This window comes from Anser anser (genome assembly GCF_964211835.1).
Source record: "Anser anser genome assembly, chromosome: 12".
In the NCBI taxonomy this organism is placed as follows: Eukaryota; Metazoa; Chordata; class Aves; order Anseriformes; family Anatidae; genus Anser; species Anser anser.
The window spans coordinates 1,833,429-1,858,712 of NC_139733.1; the positions used below are offsets into that span (position 1 = coordinate 1,833,429).

The 25,284-nt window shown below is 36.2% G+C and overlaps 1 protein-coding gene across 31 annotated transcripts in view; it reads left to right on the top strand.

Moving 5' to 3' along the window:
• ERC2 (ELKS/RAB6-interacting/CAST family member 2) overlaps positions 1-25,284 on the top strand; it is a 525,223-nt gene that overhangs the window by 78,477 nt on the left and 421,462 nt on the right. For all 31 annotated transcript variants that reach the window (XR_014571289.1, XR_014571290.1, XR_014571291.1 and 28 more), the window contains one exon: positions 100-516. Coding sequence is in view for 24 of the 31 variants with exons in the window: in XM_083795056.1 (XP_083651182.1) it covers positions 100-516 (417 nt within the window). In the remaining 7 variants the exon portion in view is untranslated. The remainder of the gene's footprint in view (positions 1-99; positions 517-25,284) is intronic.

Consider the following 25,284-nt stretch of genomic DNA (forward strand, 5'->3'; position numbering starts at 1 on the left):
CTAATGAATTTTTGTAACAGCATACGACAAAAGTTTAATCAAAGACTAATCCCGCATTTGGATCATAAATTGATTTCTTTTTTTTTTCCTTTATTGCAGCATCTGCAAATGACAATCCAGGCACTTCAAGATGAGCTTAGAACCCAGAGAGACCTTAATCATCTTCTGCAGCAAGAAAGTGGAAACCGAGGGGCTGAGCATTTTACCATTGAGCTCACAGAGGAGAATTTTCGAAGACTTCAAGCAGAACACGACAGACAAGCTAAAGAGCTTTTCCTATTAAGAAAAACTCTAGAAGAAATGGAGCTTAGGATTGAAACACAAAAGCAAACACTAAATGCTAGAGATGAATCAATAAAAAAGCTTCTGGAAATGTTGCAAAGTAAAGGTTTGCCATCTAAAGGAATGGAAGATGACAATGAGAGAACTCGAAGGATTGCAGAAGCTGAATCTCAGGTTAATCATTTAGAAGTGATATTAGACCAAAAGGAGAAGGAAAACATACATCTTAGAGAGGTAAGGAAAACTCATTATTTGTTCATTTAAAAGATACTGCCAAAGTGCTTGCTGCAGTTTTAGAAATATATTTTCAAGTGTCTGAGTATCTTCTGCTTTCAGTGTTTCTTTTAAAAAAAGAAAGATACATTTGTTTTAAATCAAAAATAAACACACAGCAGGACTAAGAGATTGTGGAAGAAAAGTGTCACTTGAGGCTTATTGTCTTTGTTGCTCTTTGCATACATACTGGATTATTGCATTTTGACAAATCAATATTTGACAAATCAAGATGATTAGAACTACTGAAGAGAGAATGAACACCTCTTACTGTTATAAACTAAATAGTCAAAGGTGCATGCTACTTTTTTGTTTTATACCCATTGTATTTGAAATCAGTGTTTTAAAATGTTTTGCCTTCCATAGTCAGAAGCCTTTGTTTATTTCTAATGTATTTTCATGTGTGGTATACAATTTTGGGGGATATATGTTGCATAACGTTGCCGTATTAAAAAACTGGGGTGATGGCTGTTCTGTGCTTTGACAGATTTGGGCCCAAGCCCTCCTGCACCAGCTGCCCACATTACTTGCTGATGAATTCTGGGACTGGATTTGTGACAATTGAATTAGTACAACTGAAGGGAATTTGGCCTGCTGTCAAGCCCATGTGCCCTTCTACATCCCAACAGCTTACATGACCAATGTCAGGGAAACGAGGCCGTGAGTCTTTTTCGGAGAGAGATCCTGATGCTTCCTGCTGAGAAGGGCGATGGTTTCAGGGAGACTGAGTACAAGCTACCCACAGTAAAGGGGAATCAGGACCTACAGCTCTGTTTCCTTAGGAGTTCAGAACAGTGTAGCCTGATGTGAACTTCTAGTCTGGTAAAAAAATACTAATTTGCCTGATATATCAAAACATGAATAAAATTAGTACAAGAACATAGAAAGCTCTTATTGACTCTTGTATAATGCTAAAGATTAAGAACAGCTATTTACATCTACAGAATGTTGACAAAATATTTTCTTTCCTATGGATGAATTGTTATATATTTAACTTACAGCTACTATGGTAGCGAAAAGGAATTCTTCAAATGCAGTAAAATGTTTGCTTTCTTTTTTCTTTTTTTTTTTTTCTTTCCCATTTTTATTTTGTTTGACGTGGAAAATGAGGACTCAATGGTATCTGGAGCCCATCTAAAACTTGGAAACACTGGAAAATTTGCAAGGCGCAATCATATATTTCAATAAAGTTTTCTGGTGAAGGTGTGGATCCTTGTGAATCTCTGCTCATGCAGAACTTTCACTGATAAGTAAGGTCACCAGTTAGTGAGGTCTGAAAGTCAGGGCCCTGAAAGGACTTGCACGAGGAATTAATGATACTGAATCTATGATAAGAGTGTATGTGGGAGGAGTTCTTTAACTAGCAGAGAAGTTTTTGGAATTTGCATAGCAGTCAAGTTCTGGAATAACCTTCCAAGAGTAGTAAAAGAAATAGAACTAAGTAGAGCTTGAAAAGTAGATAAAATATTTCAGAGTTCCCTCTGGGTTACTCTCAGGGCCTGGGAAAAAAAATCTCTGAATTTATATGAGAATAAAGAGGTTATCTTTCTTGGGGAGCACTGCAAGTATACAGAGGGGTTCGCTGCAGTTTCTGCTTATGACATGCTGATATGCATTGGTCAAAGCTTAAAAATTTACTAGGTTTGCTGAGCAGAATCTGTGTCAGATTGGCAGGAACTATCTGTTGACTCGAGGATTTTAGCAAAGAACTTCCTTGCTGCTGTAAGAATCCAAGGCTTTGGGTGAAATCCTCTTTCTCTCCAGCTCTGTTCCTATAGCATATATTTATGGCTTTTGATTGATTGATTGATTTTTCCCAGCAGATCTGAAGTTTGCTGTAGGGAGCTTGGAAGCATGACGTGTAGGGCATATGAACTCCTTTGAAACTAAATGTTTATATATATTTTTTTAAGGTAGCTGATTTTTATTGTTATTTTCTGGAAGAAAACGATATATGGTGTCTGCTTTGGTAAGGAGATCATGTGTCCTGTAGGTAACAAACTGGTTTTTTTGGAAGTACCCATGTGCAAAAGGATATTCTTGGGTCTGGCAGTCTCCATGTTAGTAGGTTAAAATTTGGAAGTCTGTCTTCAGGCCATGATGTCATACCATTGCATCCTTATGTTCAGAATTAAGTATCGTGAAGATCACTAAATATACATTCCTGTCATAAAACACAAGATGCCTGCCTTCTAGTTTTAAATTGGTTATCGCATGTCTTTTCTAGAATTTAAAACAAACATTTTTTTCCTCTATAATTTTGGGAGAACTGTAGGTAATATGGTGATTTTATCATGTGGAAATCTAGCACAGATGTTTGGTATTATTTTTTTTAAAACATAGTGGCCACACATTATTTACCCTAAGTACTATTAAGTATTTTTTTATTATTGCTATTAAAAACTTGCCTTAGGCGAAGTCCCACTAAATCTCCAGTAAAGTGAAATGTTAAAATTCCAGCAAGTATTTTATTATATATACATACACATATATTACACATGCCCTCTCTATGTAACATACAGTTTCACTCAAATGGAATCTGAGATCATACAGGATTTTATATGCACATTTTAACTCTTATCGTGCATGTATTCTTAAAATAAGGTTGTTGTACATGGCTTAGTGCTACAGAGTTTTTTTCCTTCTCTACATTTAGTAGAAAGAAGAACACAGCTTTATTATAATTTAAAGTGCACTTTTAAACTTTCAAGTGTTTTTAAAATTGCTCTATCTTTGAACTCAGCTTGGTCAAATAATGAAGGTCACTGATAGGATTTGAACTGCCATCATGAATTAGTTATTGCATGTTTTTAAAGTTATTAATGGAGTAAAGTTCTTTCTTCCACTGTGAATAGAACAGATGCCTTGCAGACTCTTGGTGTTTACTGTAAATGTCTTACACTGGAGCCAGTAGTAATTTACTAAGGAAATACTTTATCGACACCAAACATTTCTTCCCTGAAGTTAGTTACATAGATTAACAACCATTCAGGACTGAATGCCTTTATTAGGTTCATTAGTACCTCTTTCATTTTGTTTCTCCTGGCTCAGCTCAAAATATTAATCTAATCAGTACCTATAAAAAAAAAATTACTTTCTATCAAAGTATCGATAGTAATATGTGTTTTTAAGGTTACCTCTTAAGCATACAGAAGGACTTTGCAATATTGGCAGTCACTCCAGACATGAAAAAGTAGACACAAACTGATTGTGCTCTAGAGAATAGTTACTACTTCTAATATAGCCCATTCAAGTTTTGTTTGCCCCGTGATATTCTTGCCAGGGTGCTTGGTTGCAATAGTGTTTATAAGTCCACGTGGAGGATTAGAAAGCTTTTCACTTAGGAATCAGTTTCTTTAAGGACGGGCTTGCTCCCCATGACATCACCACCACTAGTTTGGAATCCTGAATTTGAGAAGAATGTCCATTTGAAACTGACATTGATGTTTGAGAAGCAGCTACAGAAATAGTTCTGGAATGAGATAAAAAGATCACGAACAAACTCTTGTTTTATACCTTTCAGTATGTGGAGGGGGCAAATGTTGATCCTGACATCATTCCTGCAAGGGGCATCCTTTAGAAGCTAATCTGAGGACTGTCTTGACTTGCATCAAACCTAGTATTGTCCCCAGCAGTGGAAATGTTATCCTTGCACGGCTGTTGACCCAGTTCATATGTTTGGACTTTAGGGCTGCACACAAACATCTTAGAGCCTAGCTAAAAATGAAACTGAGAAAAATGATTACTTGTGTTTTACATCATAGGTTTTGTTTCCTTTAATGTTTTCTTTGTGATCTTTCTAAGTCTTTGTTCTGTAACATACTACTGCATGAGAATAGGTTACTTACACGACTCGCACTTCTGATCTGTTGATGTGTTTTCTTAGAAAGAATCAGAGCTGAATTTGAGGGGAGGAGTAAATTGAATTCATTTGAATTCCTTTGAATTCAATTCCCTTGAATTCCTTTGTATACTGCTCTGTTTTAGGCTCTCTGAAGTGCAAGAAGATGTACCCAGAGAGAGTGGTTAAGTTATGGAATACATTGAGGAATCTTATTGGAGTGAGGATGTAAAAGCTACAGATCCCATAGAATTTATGCTTGTAGCACTATTTTTTATGCTTAAAAGTGCATTTGGTCATATTACGTGCTATCTTTAACATTTATTTTAGAATTATTTTCATTTAGTAATAGTTTCCATCAGATAATAATACATAGCTAAAACTTATCTTAGAACATTCATTAGAATAGGAAAAGAAAACAAAACTTGTCAGAGTGTAGAAATTTGTGACTCCAACTAGAAAGAGAACTAGATTGAGAGTGATTTATGCATCTCCGTAGTTGCTCTGCACAGTCTGACACCTTAACAGTGCCATCTGATAGACAGTCTTTCATCACTCGATCTATTCAGGGAGAAGTTGTATTTCTACCTTCTTAGAGACTTGAAAAAAAAAAAAAGTGATGCTATGTTATTAATGTAAAATATAATGAAAATAAAAGCGGGGGGGGGAGGAAGAACCATCCCTGAGGATTTAAAAAGTACAAAACCCAAACAAAGCACCAAACTATTTAAGATGTAGCGCTAGTGTATATATTGCTCATCATAAATAACAATTACTTTATGCATCTCATTTGAATCAGTTAACACAAAACTAAGGAAATCACAGAAAAGTGTGAATGTATCTTCCAGAACTTCAACTCTTGAAATACAACAAATATATTTATATGTCCAGTGGTCTGTGTTGCCCATAATTTTGGCACGTCTGTTTTTTATAAATTCTCTTAATTTCTTTCCTAGTCTGTTCTCTTTTACCTCTCTCCTACCGATTAGGGAAGTGAAACAGAAGTTAAGCCAGCAAACTGGCCGGGTCTCCCCAGGAAATGAATGCTGAAGCCGGGGAATCAATCTGCATGAGCTCCTCCTCCGTTCCCTGGCCACCACGTGTTCTGCAGAGTGGCTATTCATTTCAGTCTGCTTTGCGAATGGAACAGTATTGGAAGTGAAATTGGAGTGTCTGTTGAAAGATTTGAATGAAAATAGGAAAATGTATTTTAGCACGCTAACGTGTTAAGCAGTTTATGTTTAAAACATGAGGTGCTGGAACCTGCTGCAAACAACTTTGGTCAAATCACCTTGAGAAAGAGACAGCAGGAAGTGAAGAGGTTTAGAAAAAGGGTAGGATGGACATTTGTGCGCAGAGTAGGCCTTGTGCAAGACGGTTTTCAGTTCTTCATTTAAGATCAGCTGAGTGCTTGGGATGGAAGAGTTGCCTTTAGATATGAGACTTCTAGCCCAAGCAATCTTCCCTGAAAGCACAGACCCTGGTTCAAGCCAGCCAGATCCGGAGAGCTAGTCAGATAACCAGTCCTATCTACCTCGTGCAAGGCAATTAGTATTTTGTGTATTTTAAAAATTCAGGGGGATCAATTCAATTTCAAGTGTGGGCAAGACTGTACCTCAACATTGGGTAACTTTCTATTGCATCACAAGCTGTCTCTCGAGGAGGAAGATCTTAATGCTCTTAAAGGCCATTGCTTTCTATTTTCCTTCTGTTTTTAACTGTCTTGTAAGATCATGTTGGTAACCGACTGAAAGAAGTGTAGGCTTGATTACATAGTATTAATGTGTTGGTCTAGACTGTTCTTTTATACATAAAAATGATATTTTAGGATGAGGTCAAAGAATTAAGACTTCAGTCAAGTTGGTTTGTAGTCGTGGTGAAATATAGTTCACACTTCTCAAACCAATGAACGTAATGAAGCCTCATCCCTGTGTTCTTCTAGTTATACTGGACACGTACAAAGAACGTGTCCCACTCTTGCTGCCTCCTACCTGCATTTCATAGTGAGGTACAACTGACAGAACTTCTTGTTTTGTGCTTTTAACTTCCTTTGGGGCACTAGTTGGAGAATTTTAAAGGCAGGATATGAAGTATCATTAGTTAATGATCTGACCTCGTATAGCAGATGCTGTCTTCCTACTTAAAAACCTTACAAAGAATTTAAGAATGTACTATTAAGCAAACATTAAATTAACAGTCATGTTGAGTGCATTTACTGTGGTCTTAAAATTACAGACCTTCACCCAGAAGGCAATAAGGATTTGGATGTGGACCTCAAACCCGAACAAACTTTTTTTTCCAGATGCATTGTCATGTAATACCCCAGAAGGAAAATGTTCTGGAAAATTATTCTGTACTGTCCTTTTCATATGAAGGCCTCTATTGAATCTTTTTATGATAGCAGTGCTTTCCAACTGTATAAGCATTTTCATAAGAATACTAGAAGAGACTGAGAATCTGAATAATTGCAGTTATTGTTGAAGTTGCTGTAAACTGACATCTCTTATTGCCTCCAGTACCATCTTCCAAGAAAGCTCTAGAACTCTAGAAGAAGGGTTTGTTTAACCCTCCCCCCAACGAAGTTCTATTTTTTTAACCTATATAACTCCAAACCCCATTTTGTTGCTTTAATAGCTAGTCTTCTAAATCCTAAAATAAAACTGCTATTTTCAGCACATCACACATTTTAACTAAATTGAAAAAGCTGATGGTGAGAGAAATCCATTAGCAAGGTTTGTTGTAGGAGTCATGCAGCCTTTTATCCAGACCAAAAACCCAGGCACTGAAGTTGCATAAGTTTGACCTCCAAGAAACAGCAACAGGCTAACCTGTTGGCAATGAGTGTGTGTGCGCGTGCGTGTATGTGGATGTGAAAACAAGAGAAGAAAATGCTATGTCATCTTTACACCAAAACAACAAAAAGAACCCTGAAACCTGCCTCCTAAAAGGAAATACTGCTTTTCATTTGCTAAAATTTTTCCTTGTACACATCTTAAACTGTGTAGCAAATAAGTTTTGTCTTTGTATTTGCGTGGCTTAGGTGAGTAATAGTAGTGGGAGTGTATAGTAGACACTAGAATGTGCCTAATAAACTCTCCCTGGAGCTTCACCTGAAATTAAGATTGATAAAGGCAACATGGAGTGTTAGACCAAACCATTTAATGAAACAAGGTTTCTGATTTAGTAAACAGATGTAAAGTTGTTGAAACAATCTGACTCCTTTCTTCAGAAAGAACACATTGCCTTTGATCTACTGGAACTAGAGTTTCTGGTCACTAACTTATGTAGTCATCTCCTAACTTTAGAGATGTATTTGTTGCCTTGTGAGATGATTGTGATGAAAGGTTGATATTTTTTATGTTGCCAGTTTAAGCCTGATAGTCTGACATGATTATAGAGGTTTCGGTATATTTATTGTCAAATATAAAATTTGACAATGAGTATAAATACATAACCTATCTCAGCATTTAAGATTTTAAGATTTCGTTGAAACATTGAAAAAGTAACCCCTGTGTACTCTGAAGTACTCACCAAAATGTAGGTATGTTTGAAAATAGTCAGAACCAAATCCTGTCTCTGTTTTTCTTCCATGAGTCATCCAAATGAGGTTAATGGCATTAGCCGAGTGACTTCATAGAATCATAGTTGCAGTGAATGGGATTAGATTTGAAAGAAAGAATGAATCTGGACTTCTGACAAGTGCTTGGTTATACTGATCAGAAGGAAGTAGTTCACTGTAGCTTTTCCGTAGATGGGGCTGACTCCTTCACCCATTTGGCTTATCTCCACTTAGCAGCACATAAGTCATCACATGTAAATTAGTTGCTCTTCAGATTGTTTTCTCCTCCCTGAAACGTAAAGTCTAAAATACCAATAAAACCAGACTTTTTTTTTAGAGCCATTGTATTATGAATATATTTAGAATAGTTGCTGGTTCTGTGTTTTAGTGGCTATTGTTTCAAGATTAAGGGCACTATTAATATAGGCAGTTTATCTGAACTCAGGGGACTACTTACTATTAAGCATATTTATAGGGTTTGGGCCCTTGCCTGTTCCTTCCACTTCATGCAAGAGTCGAGCAATATTCCTGTTGGTCTTTTAAAAACATTTTGTGGTTCTTATTGAAGGCAATGAAGTGATAAATAAAAAAGAGGCGTGATCCAGCGAAGTGTAAATCAGACATACTTCCCTAATTACAGTTAAGAGGAGTGTATATTCAATACCCTATTATAGATAGTAATGAGTTACTAATTTTTTCGGAGGTGTAGAAAGACAAACCTTTAGTGTCATATTCTACAGACTCAGGAGAGGTAAGGGACATATCTGTTGTGTTTTTAATTGCTCCGCTTTTTACACATATACTTGAATTGGTTTTCTTTAAATATATGGCTTATATTCTGACCCAGACACTTTCAATATTAGAAGATTTTGCACACAGTCCAAGTTCCACTGCTATAGTTCAGAAGAAAAAAATCTAGTAATTGACATATAGAAAAATGCTTACTCAGTTTGCTGCTACTGTACTTGGTAATTGCAAACAGGTTCTTAGTGGTATGTCACTGAGTTCTGGCTAGTCATCCTCTATTAGGAAAATTCTTATGCTGCCATTGCTCTGCTGTGCTGGCAAGCTGATTCCTAATTCACTTCAAGAAAGTATTTCTTGTGAAAGTGTTTCAAGTGAGATTAGTCCTTGCTAAAGTGAAAGGATATCTTACTAAAGGGAATGTACTTCACACACTTTTCTCCTTAAAAATCTGCATTTGCACAAAGCGTTATTTTCATCTGTTAATAGATAATTAACAAAAAACGTATTTCTTTGGTCACAATGCTTTAATCAGCCATGGTTCTTGATGCCTTATATTTCCCTGAATACAAATTTATTTACAAAAATAAGTGGATCTTTGTTTTTAGATTTATAACAATGATTTTAAGCTAAATGGTGCTTTTCTTTTTTTTTGGCTCATTTAACACAAAAATACACATTGGAAAATCTTATAAAGATCATGCATTAAGAGAGTGAGAGCTTGCGTAATTTCTCATTTCATGCTATCTTTTCAGCAAGTTCCTGCAAATGGTGAGTTAATTACATTTCTACTTGTTCTTTCATTATTCAGCTGAATTTTTACAAGGTTTAATAACATGGATGCAGTGGTCTTTGGTTGCTGAACGAGAAATAGCCTATCACTTACTAAATACCTGAAATTATTAGAAAAAATTGTTATTAACTTGTGCTCTTATTTGCCTCATAACCTCTTGTGACTATTGGTAATATACAGATGATATTTTACGACTGAAGTTAAATTGAGTTCAGATTTCTCCCAGAGAAATTGTTTAATTACAGATGTATAAAACCCATAAGAATTAGTATTGATTCTTCAGGATTATTTTTGACCAGAAACAATTGTTTGGTAATGAAGCAGTGCATTTGCCGTGGTAGCTAGATGCAGAGTAAGTCCAATTATGGTTCATACGGTTTGGTTGTGGCTGTCTTTAAAACATGGTTCTTGATCCTTCTTCACCAGACATTGGCAGCAGATGCCACTTACTGGAGAGCTGAGGTGCAAAACTTTTTTTTCTGAAGCATGAATCAGTTTTCTAAGTTCGTAGAACTGACTAATGTAGAAGAGGTTTTAGTCACTTTAGTCATTGTATTGAATGAATAAATAGCCAATGACATGTTATACAAGCAGTACATATTAAAATCTATTAGAAATTATGATAAATCCTATGATTACATTATTCTTTTGTAGCATTATTTACATTAAAATAAAGGTTGCATTTTAAAATGTGTTATGTTTTCCTAGAAAAACTGTGCTATGGAAATGGGAGGTCTGGATAAACCTGGTGTATTCTTTTTTCATATATCCTCTTCTCAAGGAGTGGATATTAAAAAACAAAACAAAACAAAAACCACTTATGCAGTAGTCCAAGAGTAAAGAATTTTTTTATTTGCTTGAGTTTCCACAGTTTCTTTCCTTTTAAGTTAGCAGATGGTTTATGATCTGCAGTCATATAACTTGTGAAGTATAGAGTACTGTAGGGTCTGTTTTCTCCATTAGCTTCTGATTCTGCTATCATACCATTTTCAAGATGCTCGTGTCAACTATCCATCGGAATTGTATAGTTTCTTTAAAAAAAAAAAAAGACATGAAATCTCCTGAATAGTGTTAATATTGGTGTTCAGAGTTACAATGGGAAAACAATAGCCCTGATCCCATTGAAACCCGAGTGCAATGATATACATGCTTATGAGTAGTGTCTGTGAGCATCATATAAATTGCAAAGCATAGGGAGCTGTATTAGTCAACCATCTCAACTCTCCTCTCTTTATCACAAACCATTCTCCATGCATAGAGATTAGTGACAATAACTGGAAAAAGTTAGCTCTGTACTTCGTTATGCAAAGATAAATGCAATGTGTTTCCTTAATACCCAGCACCCTTCCCAGACATCACTTGTCCAGTTGCATACACCTTGCTTTGCTTCCTCTGGAACAGTTGGACTTCTGCAGACCTGCGTTTTCATGCATATGCACTGTGAGGTTTATGACGACACAGGCTTTGCAGTATGTGAAAGTACATTCAGCATTGGAAGTCACTGACATCCAAATTACACTTCCCATTTACAAACTGTCCTATGAGTTGCTTCAAATCATCATACAATTATAGAATATCCTGAGTCGGAAGGGACCCGTAAGGATCATCGAGTCCAACTCCTGGCACCACACAGGTCTACCCAAAATTTTAGACCATGTGACTAAGTGCACAGTTCAATCTCTTCCTAAATTCAGACAGGCTTGGTGCAGTGACTACTTCCCTGGGGAGCCTGTCGCAGTGTGCGACCATCCTCTCGGTGAAGAACCTCCTCCTGATGTCCAGCCTAAACCTCCCCTGCCTAAGCTTAACACTGTTCCCGCGGGTCCTATCACTGGTGATTACGGAGAATAGGTCACCTGCCTCTCCACTCCCCCTCGCGAGGAAATTGTAGACTGCGATGAGGCCTCCCCTCAGCCTCCTCTTCTCCAGGCTGAACAGGCCAAGTGACCTCAGCCGCTCCTCATACGTCTTCCCCTTTAGGCCCTTCACCATCTTCGTCGCCCTCCTCTGGACACTCTCCATCAGTTTCATGTCCTTTTTGTGCTGTGGTGCCCAGAACTGCACACAGTACTCGAGGTGAAGCCACACCAGTGCAGAGTAGAGCAGGAGGTATTGTAATCTGCCTTCAAATGAGATACAGTAATCTGCAGCCAGAAGTGCCTGTTATGGATGAGAAACTTCGTCATTCTACAGTTTCAAATGTTGAATCTCTTCTAAAATCTGAGTCCTTTTTTTTTTTTTAAAAAAAAAAAAAAAAAAAGGATTAACCAAGTATCAGCAAGTACCTAACTTGATCTGTTCACATCATTCACGGCAAGTACGTAGACTTATTTTAGTCACTAGATGGCACTCTTGAATGCAGATTGGATTTTATTCTGGTTTGCATCCCTCTCGCAGATGATCGTGCCCTATTTATCGTAGCTCATTTTACAGTGATAGAATGAATTAAGAAGAGCAATACCTTCGTTTCAATTTAATGGAAAGATGCTCACAGGAATTGTATTCAGTCTGTAAACTGAATGCAGTTTAGAATAGCTGCATCTAAGATTCTATGCAAGTAGAGCAAAAAGTGAAGTGAAGCTCTGTACACAGCAAGTCAGCAATTATGTCTGAATAGTGGAATTTGGCCCCAATGGAGTGCAAGTTACTTTAATTTACAAATGTAGGAGAGCAAACTAATGTCATCTTCCTCTTTTGAATGAATTGGAGTTTCAGCATGGTACGTGCTCTCACGCACCCTGACCGCCGAAACACCTTGTCACTGATCCCATGTGATTGGAACCTGGAAGGTGGACAGTGGAGAATATCTCAAGTCACGCTGTTGTGCCCTGCTGCATTTCAAGAGAGGCTTGTAATAACTAGCTTTCTCAGAAGCTTTTCTGCCTGTGTAATGGCTTAGTAACCTGCAACCCTTCAGAAGAGGCCACGGCAACACATACATAGTGCATGGTTTGTGATATAGTTGGGGGTCTTCTGGCAAGAAACCCCATCTATAGATATATCCTTCATGAATATGTGGAATGCTTTCTGTAATTACTTCATTATATAAATGGAAGTACCTGGCATTAGATGAGAAGGCTATCTAAATATCACCAAACTAAATAAGCTGTAGCAAGATTTGCAACCAGGAGAGTAAATAAGAACAACTAAGAATTAAAACAAAAAATGTGCTTATTGGATAATTAAGTTGACAAATTGTGCGCCTATATACCCACGTTTCTTATGTAGCAGTATACATAGTATCACTTTTATAGTACTGTTGCTATAGGTAAAGTCTTTCCAGTTTTTCTGTTACAGAAATGTGAAGAAAGCTTTCTTTGACCCAGATATTTCATAGCTTGTGTGTAAGATGTAATAGCATCACATGCAATTTTATTTTTTATTGTTTTTATTTTCACTTGCACTTTCCAGGTAGTATTTTGACGCCATTTAAAAGCCTTCATTATGTACAGTGGGAGAGGGCGAGCAAGAAGGGCACTTGTCAAAATTATGTAGAGAAATAATGTACTCTGGCAAAGCTTCATATATTTTGTGAAATCATATTTAGTTCTCCTGCAGATATATTGTCTGCTGATATGAGCCCTGGTGCTATAGACATAAGAGATACTGCCTTTTCAAAGAAAATCAGGAAAGTGTGTAATGTTCTGGAGCAGTAAGAATAGCTGTTTGCATCCTGCCTCAGACAAATCGGTGGTGAACAAGGTAACAAAGCAGTAGTTTTGAGCAGTATTGCAAAGATGACTGGGGGTTTCATTTGAAAAGAGAAGTTGACTATTAAAGGTCTGGAAATTATCTTTTAATCACCTTTCATTGTAAAATAAGTTTTAATCTGTATGGGCTGGTCAAGTGTACAGGCAAACTATGATTGTTCCAAATGTTAGCAATGTTTTAGCAAGATCAAGTTCGAACAGTGCTGAATTAAGACAGTGTTTATCACAGCTTAAGGCACCTTTGTGCCACAGGGTTCCCTCATGGCTTCAGCATTCCTTGTTTTGAAATGATGGTGCAGAGCCTGCCTTTCAAAACAACAGTATTTTCAGTGAGAAAAGACATCACTGTTTTGCATCATAAGGCTCCTAGGCTATAATGTTATTCCTGATCAATTTATTTCCTAAATACTCATATTTCAACTTTTCCCTGCTTACATTTTTACAAGTGATTGTGGAAGTGCTGGATAGAAGAGAACACCCAATATGCTGCCTGCTCAGTTGTTGCTTTTGCTGTCATTTATTAGACATCCATTTTGATGAGGAATTACAGTATCCTTGGGAATTACCACACTGACAATTTCCTAAGATGGTAGTTCTCATTCTTCACTTTTTGCCCTTGCATAGATGTCTGTGAAGGTTTTTGTAGCCCAAAGAGTAACAAAATGGTGAAGAAACTTGTGTTTGGAGATGTTTCCTGATGTTGTCGTGCAGTTGCCCAGACACACCACAAACCAGTTTTTCGTGTTGTAGAGCCCTCTCAGGAGAGCTTTTTCAGAAAGGAAGTGGAATCTGTATTCTGTTTAAACGTGTACCATCATAGCACAGGAAAAAGGATTTTTATTGCAGTCGCATTGTTTTTCCCAACAAAAAAATCGATCTGTTTCAGGGTATTGATTGACTGAACACCTGCACATGTTTGAGTCAGAACAATCAGTTTGTTCTCAATTATTCCTCGCTTGCTTGGACAGAGTCATTTTCAGCTCTCGACTTGAAAAGGGCATATTTTCACATAGGAGTACATCTGGCAGACAAAAGGTTTTCTGCTGATAACAAATCTCAGAAACCATTATCAATATAATGTTACCCTTCAGCTTCTCAACAGTATTGTGAGCATTTACAGTGGTCTTGGCAGTGCTTATGTCCCACCTGCATTACTGAGGCACAGGATGATTGGCCAGAAAAAAAGGAAATCTTACTAAGAGATTGGGAACAGATAAACATACTCCCTCTTGTGTATCTTTCTTATCTCAAAATTTTAACACCAACTCAGATGATAAGAGCTTATGAAAACAATGGAGGAATTCAGGATGGAAGATGGAGCTTCTGGAGGGATTCCAGACTGGGGCTACTTTGCTCATTTGTTTCCATGGGGCCCTTCAGCATGAGGGATTTCTTGCCTCTGTCACATGTAGATGGAAGGCTGGTATCACATGCAAACTTGGTCTTTAACTTATTAGCTATTTCTTCAGAATGGTTTGCATTTCAGCAAAATCTAAAAATAATGGATTTAATCTCCAGAACACCTGGGTATTTTTTTTTTCTGATGGAAAAAATACAGAATTAGATACTTTCATAAAGCTTTTTTTCTCCTCTTACTCCTCTGGAAACAAATTATAAATATTTTATTATTAAACTGGGTATTCCAAATGTCTGAATTTGTGGTGGTTGAGCTTCACAGGAAACTTTGCTTCAATTTAACATTGTGAAGCTTTAACTAATGCAAAATGTATTTGAGTGTTTCCTACAGTCTCCTCCCACTAGAATCACTGGGCAGGATAACAGCCTTAAACTACATAAATAAGGGAAAGTGCAGGCTGAGTAATTATGAATGGTAGCAAGCAGGGTTTGGGACTGGTATGTACATTATCATGTGATTATATTAGGGAAATGCTTACCGGTTATTTAAGACATGCTAACAGACTTAGCAGAAATTCTCCAGGGATGCTAAACAGAAGGGCTAACTTGATATATTTGGTTTGCCAGTTGTGGGGGTTGTCCTTCTGTGGATTCACTGCAAACAGGAATATCGAAGAGTTCTCCAATCTCTCAATCTCTGACTGGTCAGAGATCTCTAAAGGATGGTTTCGCGAGTCAGTGGTCAGGTTAACTAATACATGTGTTCCTCTCTGGTCCTTCAGCAGACTGCTGCACCAAGAGGCAGCAGCAAGTCCCAGTTAGATTTATGAAAGACTTTTTTTTTTCCCCTTCCCACAAGAACAATCCCCACCACCACACACAGCCCTTCTGTGGATCTGAATTTAATACTACAGCTCTAACATGTTGGGGTCCTTTGTCTCCCATCCCTTTCCCCTTTCACTTTGGAAGTGGAATTCCTTCAGCAATAACAGTATCGGTCAGCAGCAGGGTGAAGCAATGGAGACCTTTTATGTCAGACTCTTTTGTCCCACTCTGGTACTCTGTTGTCTTTCATTGTGAGGTGATCTTAATGAAGACATAATTTGAAAGTTTTGCCCAAGATTGTTTCAGAATTCCACATTTAATCACGTTGTATCCTAACCTGTACTCCTCCTGACACATTCATATCATGAAGAAATGATATCGGAAGATATCTTAGGCACTTAGGTATCGGAAGAGCCTTGTTATTTGAAGGTTGAAGCCCTCCTTCCCTAAACTGTTAATACTGTGGAGCACAAAGTATTTGACTCTCTCTAAATGTATAAGGCTTTGCTATCAGTTATCTGATTTTGAGCACATTAAGAACTTTTATTTCCAAAAGTGCTTCCCACATGCTGCTTGGGACTTTCAGGGAAACAGTCACAGGGACAAGCAAACAGTGAAAGGAAAGCTTACCAGCTTTCTCTGCCTTTCTTTTGGATGCTTTGAGGCTATGTGAATTCTAGTTCTTGTCCTCTCCCTTTTATCACTTCCACAGTCATCTGTACTCTGAGCAAAGAAAATGCAGCAATAGGTCATGCCTTGTTCTTTCATCTTTTATGCTGTGAACATACGTAGCTAGGATGCACGTGCAGAATAACTCACAGCTGCTATAGCTCTGTCGCAGATACGTAAAGCATGTGGCTAACCTTGTGTGCCTGGCTGGCTGTCACACCTGTCCAGCTACACAACTCATGCTTGGGCTATTTCCCAAACTCCAGTCTGCAAGGGGAATAATAGCCAAATGTTTACACAAATAAGAACAGTACCAACAAAATCAGTGTAATGTACAGAGCAGACTTGTGTCTGTCTTTTCTAAGTGAGTTTCCTGGTGACAGGGCACTAATAATTCCTCGTTCTTTTCTTACTTTCCTCTAGACCTGGAAAGTCTTAAGTTTCAGGAATGCTCTCAGATATTTTGGAGGTTGACAATTCCCACTCCCCAGCAAAGAAAATTGATTTGTTTCTATATCAATGTTCATCTAATGAAAATATAAATCTTCTTTTCCTGCAGTCACTTAGTATTTCTGTACACTCATGTTTGTCTCCATTGTATTTTTAATTAATCACCATCCGATGAAATGCAAAATTTATTACATATTATCTCTGTGTATTTGCTGTGCATGGTACTTTGCGTAATGTTTGTTTTTCTGGACAATTAACAGTTGTAAAGGTTTCTGTTATCCTTAAGCTAAGACTGAGCAATAACTAGTAGGGTAAAGATTCGGACAAATATTGTAATATAAATGAGAAAAAAATTCACTAATAATTTTAAATAGAGAGATTACTTCACAAGTCTCTTGTAATGTTCTGTTAAACCTCTTCTAATGAGTAAGAAAACTGCTTTTTGTGCAGCTCTTAATGCTTATTTTGTAGACTTCATCCTTAGTGGAAGTATCTTGATGGAAACTCTAATGTTGTTCTGAAGTGCAATAGGATGTGTGGTTATACACTTGCTGCAGTCCATCATATGCATTAACTATAAATTTTTAACTTGCCTGATATATGGAGCATAGACAGACGGGTCTGGATATTTTCTTTTTATGTTCGTTTGCATTTAGTTTCGGAACTGCCAATAAGAACGTGTATATGCATACCTATGTTAGCTTTTGGTCTTTTATCAGATGTTTAGTTATGGGGGGCCTTAAAATAACACGATATAAGGCAGCATTAGCTTTCCCTCCAATTTCTCCTCCATGGATCAGTAACAGTACTTGAGTGGATTTCACGTGATTTGTAATTATTATTAGTATATGTAACTACTTTAATTTTATGACAGCTAGTGATTTGATTTGCAATTGATGTAATTGCTCTGAGATTCTTTGCAGTTTAAGTATATTTAGAATACAAGGAAAAAACATTGGTAGAATTTTAGCACAGCGGTGTACAGAAAGAAAATATGTGTCAGTTATCTAGTTAAAAAATGAAAAAATAATCAGTTTATTTTACATGGGACATCTACTATGGAAGTAAATGCCATAATGCCTAAAATATTGATGTTCTTTTTATGTCTGAGGATTTTTTTGCAGAAATGAGTACCTTATTATCCAGAATTTATACTAAGTGTTAAGAATGCAGTCCCTCACAGAAGCTTTGCAACTGAGTTGCTATTAACAAATGTTCTTAGAAACTTAAAAAATATAATATAGTACTTTTTAATAACATGGTATTTGTGGTATGAATGGATCTGTAAAATGTGTTGGGTGATAATTTTCATTAGTGATGTTCTCTTTTTATGATAGATTTTAACTATGTGAAATATATAAAAACCAGAATGTTCTTTCTCAGATATTTTAGACAAACATTGCATTTTTTTCTGCAGTGTTTTTCTGTTAAACTGTGATTATCTCCATCTTTAATGTTCTGAGAAAATGATAATACCCAAGCTTCTGTCTTGTGTTCTTCACATTTGTCTGCAAGTGCAAAAGTAATTTTTCTTTGTTAACAGTAAAATTTGTATGAATGGCAGAAAGAAGAAAGCTTTTTTTTTAATTTGTGGTGAAGTTTTTCCTCTATAGAGAACCTATTTTATATTTAGAAATAAACATAGACTGTCCATATTTTGTACTAATTTTACTTTTTGCTTGCCTTCAGAGCTTTAGGTGTCAGAATCATTCCTCCCACCCTTCAAGATTTGAAGCACTGTACATCTTGATTCTTGGCACAAAATAAAAATAAATTTAGAAACTGACACTTGTGGAGTATAAACAATAAATGTATATAGCTTGTTGAAACTGCATATTCTTTTATAGAATGCCTTGCAGCCATGGAGATATACTTAAGATTTTTTTTTCCAATGCTTTCTTGAGTGAGAAATCTACTAAAACCTTGCTAGCAAATGGAACTACCTGTAAAAGTTTAAAATAAAACAAACAACAACAAAAACCCACAAAGTTTTAACCTGTATTAAATCAATGATATTAAAATAATGGTTTGTGTACTCTGGCACCTGAGCAACGTCATCTGTAATGGGATTGTTTCATTGTGATAAAACTGCAAATTAATTTTAATAGTGTGAAATATTAAGTTAAAGATATTTTGTATTTCTCTTTACTAGCAAGTTCCTGAATGACACAAGACTTTAGATTTTTTTTAACACGTAGAGGCAGTCTCTCACCTAGCCTGGAAGACAGCAAGATTTAAATGAACAAAAACAAAACAAAAACCTGTAAAGAACAGAACTCTGGGAACTGGCTAGGAGTCCTTTGCAAAGAAACTGAGTTATTGATTGACCTTGGAGGATGGAATGAAAACAATGAGGTGTCATTAATTTTTTATAATTGCCATCACTATAGATGATAACTGGAAGCAATATGTCTTGTCTTGAAAACATGCTTCCAAGGCTGTTTTAGATGCCGCTATACTAACACAAGGAAGCAGAAAATTAGCATGCCTGTATTTTACTCTGTTAATCTTGTCTGATTTACTGCACTGAGAAACTAATTCTAACAGACTTTTTAAATTTTTTGAGCAAGTAGTTCTGTGACTACTCAGTGCTGGAAAGTCTGTCCAGGATGTTTTAAGCGTTTTTATAAAATAACACTGAAGTAAATAATGATTTAAAACTCTACTTTTTTTTTTTTTTGGTAACACTACAGACTATGATTTATTTCTTGGTGGACCATCTGTTTCATGTACTACTGCTCAATTATGAGAAAAAAGAAAAATAGAAGCAGAAAAGGCAAAACATATCTGAAGGCAACAGAAAAGTCTTCTACTGTAGCATACTACTTAGCAAACAGTGAGGCATAACAGGAATAGATGTGGAGAGCTAGGCAGTTGGTACTGATTATGCTTGGGATTTGTACTGGTTTGCATCCACTCTGATTCTCTGTGCTAAATTCCTGAACATAAGTGCAGCGCATAAGAGCTAAAGATGGGGACAAACAAGATCCTCTTTGACAGCTAGTGGAACCTTTTTTTTTTTTTTTTTTTTCCTTTTTTCTTCTCAAGGAGAGGTGGAAAAAGTGTAAGAGAGAGAGGGGAAGAGAGAAGTTGCTTTTGTGCTTTTTATCAAACATTTTTTAATTTGACAAGGTATTTGCTGTATGTGAAACTTGTGCTAAGATATTTTTTAATTTTTGTATATAATAACTATCTTTTGGTCATATTTGTAACTTAATCAGAGAAATTTTCAGAAAATGTTTGTTAGGTTCAAATAAATTTAGTTTCCTTCTAGACAACTTAATAGACAAAGATCTTTTATTAAATGTTTGTTATTTCTTTTCCTCTCTACTCGCCTTCCACTCAAAGTAGGTAGCTTTTAAAAAAGTATGCTACTAAAGTAGTGTAAGAAGAGTAGAGCTAACCACTCAGAAATTTAGAAGTAAAAACTTTGGTTTTCAGTAGAACCTCTAATGTCTTAATTTTTACAGAATAGATGTTATGTTTCCACAAGATGCACCTCTTTAATAAAACAGAACAAAACAAAACAGTTCAGCTGTTCCATACTTGGGTCGGGTAATCGACCAGTGTTCTTTTTGGCACAATGTCTGTGACATTTGCTGTAGAAACTGGAAGAAAGTTTACTGAATGAAGCAGGACAAGAAAGAAATAGTGGTATGGTAGATTAAAGGGGCTACATGTGACTTGAGAGCTGGCTCTGTCACAGCTTTTTTCCTTGTTGCTGGGACAGTTGTTTCAGGCAGAGCTCTTGCAAATGTCTGCCTGTGCGCTTCTGATTTTTCTGGCTTATCTTCCTTTTGAGTTTCAGAATTCTGTAAATACTACGTGTTTAGAGTTGCAGATAAGGTTATTGGAATTCTCAGATAATCTATTGAAAATAAATAAAAAAAAAAAAGTCAGTCATCCAGTCACTGGGGCATTGCTCACTTTGCCTGTTGATCTGCATGCTGAAGAGCTCACAAATGAGAAAGCTGTGAAGTCAGGTCTGTGGAATCAAAACATCTTTCGTTAGGAATCCGGGAAGGATTATTCTGAAATAGCCACATGAAGAGTGGAGAATACATATGTAACTTTCCACAATAAAATTCAAAATTTAATAACAATTTACACTGATTACGTTACAAATGTAACAAATTTTAAGGGTCTGTTCATTAACATAATAGCTGTTTTCTCTCTCAAAAACGAAATAAAAATATAAAGATCAAGATTACAAAGTTATGATCCATAATGTATTTAAGATGTATCGTGCTAAAGATAATGTGATGGGTTTATAGAACTCTATCGGTAGACCATTAGGCTGTAGTATTGCTCTTTCCTAATTCCTATTACTACAATAGAGTGTTTAGTTCATGCACACCATGTTCAGTCAATAAATAAACATTCAGAGCATGTGGCAAGTTCATTTTCCAGAGGTTTTGGAAAATCTAATTAGATGAGATAATGTAGTGTTACAGTAATGCAAAAGCTAAAGTATAAAATACATTCACTTGTAATCTGAGCACTACCCAGACTGCTTTCTGTTAAGTGTTTTGTGTTGGAAATTACTTGCATTAAAAGCAGCAGTGCTTTCCGATGAAGGAAAGCCCTTTGAGTGATGCTGTTCTTATTACAATTTTACTTCATCTTGAAAAAATGTAATTTCATAACTTAAAATGTTCAAGAGTCTTTGTTTTCATGTAATATTACCAATGTAGTGGTAGAATAGAGAGGTACTTGTTCCAGATTTTGCTTGGTTTCTTTGAATAGGCTCTGCTGGTATTTCAAGACATTTGGAACAGAATAGGATATGATCTTTAATTTCTTTAGGTTAATCTTGCAGGACACTGAATAAAATTTGAGAAATTAATTTTAGGAAATAAAGCCAGCACAAAATGTGTACAGGGCCTGGACTTTTCACATGAAAGTACATAATTTATGCTTAGAAATATGTAGAGAGGCAACCTTGCTACCTGGAAGAGCAATATAGATTAAGTAAATATGTCCAACACATGTTATTTCGTAAATTTGTCTTTCTTTATAAATATTCTTAGACTCTGCAAACCTCTCTCTGTTATCAGATACTTTGTACAGAAGGATATGTCCTTGCATTAAATGACAAGGAAGGAAAAATGAGAGATTTAAGCTTGCATCTTTAAAGCTTGTATCTTTAAAATCTTCATGTTGAGCACTTTCTTAGCGTTTGAAATGTGTGAACTTCTGTGGTGATTTTATTATATTTTTCCAAAATAGTGCAGCTATTAATCCAGAAAATAAATCCATAATCTATTTACTCAGTAGATGTGAACACCATTACCAGTCCCTTCTTATACACTACTTTTACAACTAGTCTCATGTCTTTATTTCATATTTCCGTATAATTTATGTAGCTTTGTTTTATGTAATTCAAATTCTTTTATGTAATTATGGCAACATTATATAATTTATAATTGAACATGTAGTATTTAGAAGGCAATGCAGTTAATAAAAATTGTTCTTCCTGGTACTTTTGAGGATCTTTCTTCCACTTGAAAAAATGCTTGCAGTTTTAACTCACAGTCCTCCATTTTGTGGTATTGCGTCTGCATGTACTGCAGCTGTGCGCAGTACATGTATGTGGGATGATCTCTCAATTCTCTTCTGCCACTCTTGAGCACAACAGGGTCACTTTATTGCTTGGCTGATTCTCCTATAAAGCTGCCTCTCATTTAACTTTGTGAGTTCAGCTGGCTAATATCAAGCAGGTAAACGCACCATACAGCAGTATGGTTAAATAAGGTTACAGGTGCCTTTTCCCTACATCTTATGTTATTCTTGCAGTTTGTGAGAAATTAATTTGTAAGTAGATGGCAGGAATAAGAGATGCTTCATTCCTATTTATCTTTTGATCATGTTGTTGTCTTCAACATTATCTTTCTGTCAGTGAGAACAGAGTTAGGTTGGAACAGAGGTGCAAACCTGTACAACGCAGAACTCTCAAAAGTAAGAAAATTGATTTTTACTCCCCAAGGCTCTACTTAAACGGCAACTGCTTGCTGCTCAGCAGCTCAGGGTTTTTCGGAGTTACTGGAGTGAAAACTTGCTAGCTTTCCAACAGCCTGATGGAAGTTCTGCATTTGTGGGAATGTCATATTTACCAAAGAAATATTTCAAGATTGGATTAGCAATAATCTGGTTTTGTGTGCACTAGTGTTTTCATGATGATGTAATAAACTTAGTCCCTGAGGAAATTAGCAAGAGTTTATGTAGGAAGACGCTTTTTATGTTTAAAGTGACTGCCCTTCATCCAAACCTGAGTCATTGTCCACTTTGTAACTTCGGAGCTTCTCTGGAAATCAGGTACATGCAAGCTTCTGAAAAATGAACAGTGTTTGCATGTTTTTTTCTAAGGGACAGGTGAAGAGAGTTAACGGCAGTGATGATGATACAAGAGCTCAAAGGCCTACTTTCAATAGAAGAGATGGAGTGTGCTATTCATCACTGTAGGGTGCTTTCAGGAAAAGGGAAACATGATTTTTGATCTTAGATGACATAATCGTGTGTTTTTTATTGTGTGTGTCATTTGGTTGCAAAAGTATGAAAGGAGTGGGTAGGATATCCTCTGAACATCTTTAGTAAACTGAAGTCCAAGAGGAAGATGGAGAATGCCCTTTAGTTCAGAAAAGAGTTAATTTTGAGCAGGACACTTCATATCTCAGTGCTGGCAGTACAGAGGCATTTCTGAATGCATGTAGAAGGGAAATGATAAAGGTCTGTAGCACCTACAAGGATCAACACCTTCCATTATTGCAAGAAACATTTCATGTAAATGTTTTGTTTTTAAGTACCTATATTTTTAAATTACAATTAAACCTCAGGAAGTCTTACTTTGTAAGTATCAGCATCCTGCTCTATTTAACTTTTTATTTATTTCAATAGAAATGATCTGCCAGACTGAAGTAAATTGAGACTAAGTTGCCATTATACCATGGTAATCTTTTTTTGTGCATGCACATGAAAGCTTTATCACAGATACTGTCTGGAACTGAACATTATGATGTAGACTTTCAAAGCAGTATAGGAAAGGTAGTGTTGAGTAGTGCTCCTGAATTGCAATAGGGCTTCTCTGCTTAACTTCCGTGGGATTCTTTAATTATTTCATCCCACCTTCCATCCATGAGAATAGTCAGATCCTTTCGTTCAGATGTGAATTTCTGTGGTTTTGAAGGTTCAAAGGGTTTTGAATAGTAAGAGAAGCCTGAGAGTTGTTTGTATTCACTGTGCTATCTGGAAAACAATTTGCTTACTCTTTGCATTTATTGCTGCCATGTATGAGGTGCTCCATCTCTGTTGCTCTACCTTCAGTCCTTTTATTGGGGCAGTGTCTTTTACTGCTCAAACTTGAAAATTTTGGTCTGTAGTCAAGCACCTTGATCCACGTTTACGGTCCTTAAAGACATAATCTAATATTACAAGTACAAAGCCTGTTTTCCCCTCAGCTAATATCTGTAGAGAAACTTTTAGATGAGTAAAGGTAAATAAGAATTAGCAACCAAATATGGTTATAAACATCTATATTTGGAAGGTGGTAATTGAACCACCAGTGCTGATGCTTGCATAAACAGTGAGCTTAGAACATTGTGTGCAACTATTGGAAAAAATAGGTATCTAAATACCAGGAAAAGCTCTACACTGAGAGTAAGGCTGAAGAGTGTTTATGAATAATGTAATATACAGATAAGCCAGATACGTTGTAATTACTTTTTATAAAAAAAACAATCCAACAAACAAACCACCAACAACAAAAAAGCAAACAAAAATGAAAAATATCCTAGGTAATCTTATTCTAACTTGTAAAATATTGTTTATTCTAAATAGATCAAAACAAATTAATTGTTAACTATCCAGTAAGTAATGGTAACTGAAAGAATTTCCAAGACTGATTTTGAGAGCTGTTCTATTACAAAAGAAGGTTCATAGCAACGATATACTGAAATGCTGAAAAAATAAGAGATACAGATTCTGAGTTTTGGGACTCATTCCTAAAGGTAGGAAGGCGAACCAACATGTTAAGAGTAACTTTGAACTTTTTTCTGCTTTAGTTTCTTAGCAAAAAATGTCTTTAACTTGTCACTTCTCCTTTTGTGAAAGTCATTGATTAATAAAACAAACACATAAGCTGGTACTTACTCTGTATATAGGGATTGTTCTGCATGCATACAGCATCTGCAGATGCAGAGAACATCAGGGTGTAGCAGAAGAATTAAAGGGGTCCTTCGGGGTGGCCCACTTCTTCCAGTGAACACAAGGTACTCCTCATGACTGCAGCCACAGAAGTCCTACAAGCTTTTCTGTGGTAAGTTTGCCATGGCGAAAGAATTATTTGTCAGTTACTCTCATATTTATGTTTTTCATCACAGAATTAACATCTTGTGCATGTATTTTGGAATCATTTTACTTTTCTAATTCTTCAGTTAATTTATTTTATCATCATTACCATTACAATGTCTCTGCTTTTTTTTTTAGGTTGTTGAATAATCATACAAGCTACAAATGAATTCAGGGTTCTTTTTTTCCTTTTTCTTTATTACAGATACTGTGAGCTGGCAGGAAATGTCTTCATAAGAGAAGAGTCAGAAAAAGAAATAGATGATCCAGCTTGAAAGACTAAATTGAAGAAGGTAATGATGCAGGTCTTTGACTCATATTTCTTCCCATTTGATATGATAACTAGCTGTCTTAGAATGCTGCATGGTAAATATTAATGAAACAAAGTACAGAATCATTTTACCTAAATTACTTTGTTTAAGAAAAAGAGAGTTAAAGA